At 32.6% G+C, this 4,998-nt stretch overlaps 1 protein-coding gene across 1 annotated transcript in view; it reads left to right on the forward strand.

The window, feature by feature from the left end:
• Positions 1-1,990: 1,990 nt before the first annotated feature.
• The window catches only part of LOC117181216 (sodium/nucleoside cotransporter 2-like), a 5,276-nt gene continuing 2,268 nt past the window's right edge, over positions 1,991-4,998 (forward strand). Inside the window, exons 1-4 of the mRNA XM_033373780.1 lie at positions 1,991-2,004; positions 2,241-2,415; positions 2,522-2,716; positions 3,007-3,168. Of these exons, the coding sequence (XP_033229671.1) occupies positions 1,991-2,004; positions 2,241-2,415; positions 2,522-2,716; positions 3,007-3,168 (546 nt within the window). The remainder of the gene's footprint in view (positions 2,005-2,240; positions 2,416-2,521; positions 2,717-3,006; positions 3,169-4,998) is intronic.

Here is a 4,998-nt window from a genome sequence, read left to right on the forward strand (position 1 = left end):
AAATCACTTCATTATCTTCATTAGAACTGAAGATAGTGCGGTCGCATATTTATTCACAAAAAAGGAACAATGATTTATATTTTGCAATTTTTCGACGGCAAGCTGTTCAGAAATATTTAATGTACCACCATGATTTTTTTCAGATTTTTCCAATTATTTTTTCAACAAAAAACTATGCTTCAAAGTTCACTGTTTTTAAAAGCTATCCAAATTCCTTACTTTCCATCAGATTTTCAGATCTGTAAGCTACAAATAATTTTTTGGAATATTACTTTTCGGTTCATTGACGTACAACATTTGCACCTTTAAAATGATACCTCTTTCATTAACCTGCCATTTTTTCTTCATATACTTATTCAACGTCAAAGCCAGAGGACTCGAATTTTCTCGCCGATAATTAAAAAAGTTCTAGGCTTCAAATTTAAAAGTTTAAATTTCAAGGGAGTTCAACTCGAGAGATTTAAATTGCAGTTTATTTGATAAGTTTTAATGAATATATTTTCAGCCTTAAGAGTTAAAACTTTTTTATTTTAATTATTATTCAAAATTTTAGCGGCCCGAAAAATAACCGCAAATTTTTTCCTCGACTAAATTGACTATCCTGATTATAGACAATTTCAAAAGATTAAATAATTAGAAAGAAATTTCAAGTGATTTAAAAAAATTGGAGTTTTCCAGAGATTTCTGAGAATTAAACCAAATTTAAGGGGTTTTAATACAATTTGTTGAATTTCGAAGGATTTCAACAGTGAAAAGCGATTTCAAAGCTTTAATGGAAAGGTTTTCTCAAAAATGTCAAAGATTGCAAGGGATTTCAGAGGTTCCGAAAAATTTCATATTTTTAACGGAACTTTGAAAAATAATATAGACTTCAAGATGCGTTACAAGATTTTATTTAATTTTGTGGAATGACTAGGGATTTCACAAGATATAAGGGATTACAAACATTTTAGAGTATTTTAAATGATTTTGAAGTGTTTAGGCTTTTAGAAAATAACTCCAAGGATTTCAACGGGATTGAGACATTTAGCGTGATTTTCAAAGAATTTCGTAGATTTTAGAAAATTTTAAAAATGTATCAAGGGCATAAGGGATATTTAAATGAATTCCAGAATTCAAACAAATTTCTACAGAAATTTAAGGTAGAAACGAAATTAAATGAAATTGCAAGGAGCTTCTAGGGCTATCAGAGATTTCAAAAGATTTCACCAGATTTAGGGCCAAGTGATGAGTGGGTCACGTGACCAAATTCCTATCTTACAGTCACATTTTTAATATCCTAACTTATTTTCACACGAAGCGCCACATAGAGTTGAAAATTTGGGATACTAAATAGGAAGCATTAAGAAAGTCGGATCTGGTACTAAATTTTTGTAATTATGAAATTTTTTCTTGTATTTAAACATTTTTTTTTCATAATTAGTGAAATTTAGGACCAGACCCACGTTTCTTAGTTCTTATTATTATTATCCCCAATTTTCAACTCGATGTGGCGCTTCGTGTGAAAATAATTTGGGAAATAAAAAAAGGTGGCGGTAAGGTAGGAATCTGGTCACGTGACTCACTCGTCACATGGCCTTAAGAGATTTAAACAGATTTCAAAAGAAATGATAATATATTTTTAAAATTTCTACGGAATTTCAGGGGTGTAAAAGGATTTTTAAGTTTCCCAGGAACTTTTTAGAGGATATCAACTATTTTATGCTACTACTGATATTATTTCAAATTTCTCAAATGAATCCGCGAGGACTGCCATTTCAACTTTGCAATTTTTCAAATATTTTCCTGTGGCGCTATTTTCTTTTTTGTGGGGGGAGGGGGGCAACATTACCCATTCGCACGAGTCGCAAAAAGGCTAGTTATGGCTCTTTAAAAGTATGAAGGAGATGGGTCATTAAGGCTTATTTTTGAGCCCAACAAATTAAAATATCTATTTTAAGAAAATGATTGTTCGAAATCGCGTCATTGTTTCAGATAAAAATGTCTACTTATGAATAAAACTTCGTGAGAAACTTTTCAGATTGATCAGTTGTTAACGGCGCTAAATTTTCTTCCCTAGTAGACATTAAAGAAAACTAATGACTTAAAAACCTGTGAAAAATCAATGTAAAAAGTTTTTAAGTCATTAATTTTCTTCAAATATTTTTAGTTTTCTGGGCCCAAAAATTGATTCACCTCTTCATTAATTTTTTAATCAGGCAAATTAGGATAAAAATTTTAAAAATCTGTTGAACTTTTAGAAATAAATTGTACTTTTGTGGCATCTTACAAGGAACAATATACACGGTAATCTTGACGTCAATCATAATATTTTTAATTTTTGACACTGCTGGTTCTCGAGAAAGATGGATCAGTTTTGGTGGTATAGTGATTATAGTAACTTTTGGTTGGATTTTTTCAAAACATCCAGATCAAGTAAGTAAAAAATAAAAAACAAGTAAGGGAATAATGATTAAAAAATCTGCCATTATATGATGTTAACTTTATATAATAATCTCTGGAAAAATCTGTTCGGATCTAGGTAAACTGGAGAACAGTCCTTTCAGGATTTATTATCCAATTTATATTTGGATTAATTACAATAAGATGGTCTGTTGGACGTGCGATATTTCAATGCATTTCAAAAAAAGTAGAAACATTTTTAAACTTCGTTAAAGTTGGAGCAAGATTTGCATATTCGGATGTGCTCGTAGACAGCGGAGTTTTTGTATTTTCTGTTAGTATTCCTATTTTCAAGAGCCAAATCCTTACATAATTTCTAAGTTCGCTTAAAATTGCAAAACATTTATCTTTGAAAAAATTCTAGATTTTTCTCTAGAAAATTTACATATTTTTTATTGTCGAAATACACATATTTTATCTCCCAAATTAGTAGATAAGTGGTAGATTTTGATCTTTGAAATACTTGCATAATGTTAAATATAAATACCATGTAATTAAATATTTATTATCACCAATATAATTAACATTTTAACTCCTATTGTTAACTTAAAAATTTTTTCCCAGGCTCTTCCTGCTATTTTTTTCTTTAGCTTTATAATTCAAATGCTGTATCACAGTGGTGTTTTGCAAAAGGCAATTTTGAAATTGGGCTGGGCCCTTCAAACTCTTATGGGAACAACTGTCTGCGAATCAATGAACGCAGCTGGAAATACTTTCTTAGGAATGGTAATAATTAATAATAATTATTAGTATACTATAATAATAATAAATCTGTAATTTTTGTACAAGGTCATATGATATTTATTTTTTGGATACATCGTTCATGAGATAAATTCATTTATAGTAAAACTCTTCTATAGCCCCGATTTCGGAATTGACGGCGGGTAGCAAATAACTGTTCATAATCCGCTCCGCTTTTGTTTGTTCACACCTAACTGCTCGCCTGAGTGACAGCCGCAGATCCCGCGCAACGCCTGTTACACCTACATGTGGTGCGGCGTAAATTCTCGGAAAGGCTATAGAAGGGAGGGCTATTAAAGATTTTCACTGCATTTATTAATTTATCAGATTCTTCCAAATTTAAAACTATTCAACTTTAAATTTTTTAAATACAGATTTCAAGTATAAAAGTTCCTTTAGAAGTATAACAGAAAATTTGTGATTAAATGTAATATTCTGATATAAAAAATAAATATTCGTAATCAATTTAAATAGTAGCATTTATGGTTAAAATATTCTTTTATATAGATGTAACTCTAAAAATAACTAAAGTTTTCTGCAGCCTAGGAAAAAAGAACCGATAGAAAGAGAGTCGGTTTGAATTGCGTATCTGTCATTTGCAGATTGAAGGAATAAAAATCCGAAAGGTTGGCCACACTTTTAATCTGTCACCTTTGCGCTATGTTTTAAATCTATAATCCCGCATTAGTTAAAATGCTGAGTAGAGTTCAATGAGAATGACTAACCTGCAATAATTCCTATGGGCATTCTACGATTCATTAATGTGCGCTTCTCAGTGAGCGTGAGTCTGCCAAGTGTAGGTTAGCTCAAGTTATGATCAACTGAGTGGAATATGCAGATTACAATTTTAAAGAATTGTTTACATTGAGAGGTATGAAGTAAAAAAAACTTGCGTATGAAAATGCAGATTAAATAAAAATTAAAGAAATTCAAATTAAATAATACTTTAATATATTATAATTGCTGCAACAATTTGTGGCGTGCGTTTTCTCTACACGTGTGTGGCAGAAGTTTCCAACTTTCTCTAAACATAATAAAACTTTAAGTTCAGCTGCTGTCCCTCCAGCTCTTCATTTATGGTCAACTAAGCTAATCCGTTTGTTTTCGAGAAAACTCACGTGCGTCCCTTGACGATCGCCTTAGGTCCCAGTGACACTTTCCCTCGGACTTCGTGGGAGGGACTTACCCTTTCTCTACAATTTTCCGAGTGGAAGTTTCCTTCACTGGGGCTGTTTTGGCACTCTGACTCGAACTAGTATCGCGTTTAGATCTCGGCCCTTTTGCTAGCTTCGATATTCGCGATCCGTCAAGTCCGCGCGACGACCATTCTGTAAATTGTTTGTATCATCCTTTCAGTTTATCCTGAATAAATCATTACTTTGTTTATCCACGAATAAGCGTTACCTCAACCAGCATTATTTCACCCTCTAACCTTCCACAAATTGGTGACCCCGACGTGATTAAGGGTGAACGCGGTAACTCTAAAACGCTGACGTGTTTCTAGTGTAGTGCAATAATTGTGACGTATTTCTTGTGTAGTGCAAAAAAAACTGAGACGTGCTTCAAGGTAGTTTTTTTTTCGTGACTTAATTGTATACGATGCCTGGAAACGACGCTACCTTTGGCGCTCTAGCGCCCATTGTGAACGTCCATGCGCCACGACATTTTCGAGCACCTGCATTTTTGGAACACAAAGTTAAAGTGTGGTTCACATTACTAGAAGCACAGTTCGTCACAGCGCAAATAACTGACGATAATGTCAAATATTGCAACACGATATCGAGTTTAACGGAGAAAGCTATCGGTCAACTCGAA

This window comes from Belonocnema kinseyi, chromosome 10, assembly GCF_010883055.1.
Source record: "Belonocnema kinseyi isolate 2016_QV_RU_SX_M_011 chromosome 10, B_treatae_v1, whole genome shotgun sequence".
NCBI lineage: Eukaryota > Metazoa > Arthropoda > Insecta > Hymenoptera > Cynipidae > Belonocnema > Belonocnema kinseyi.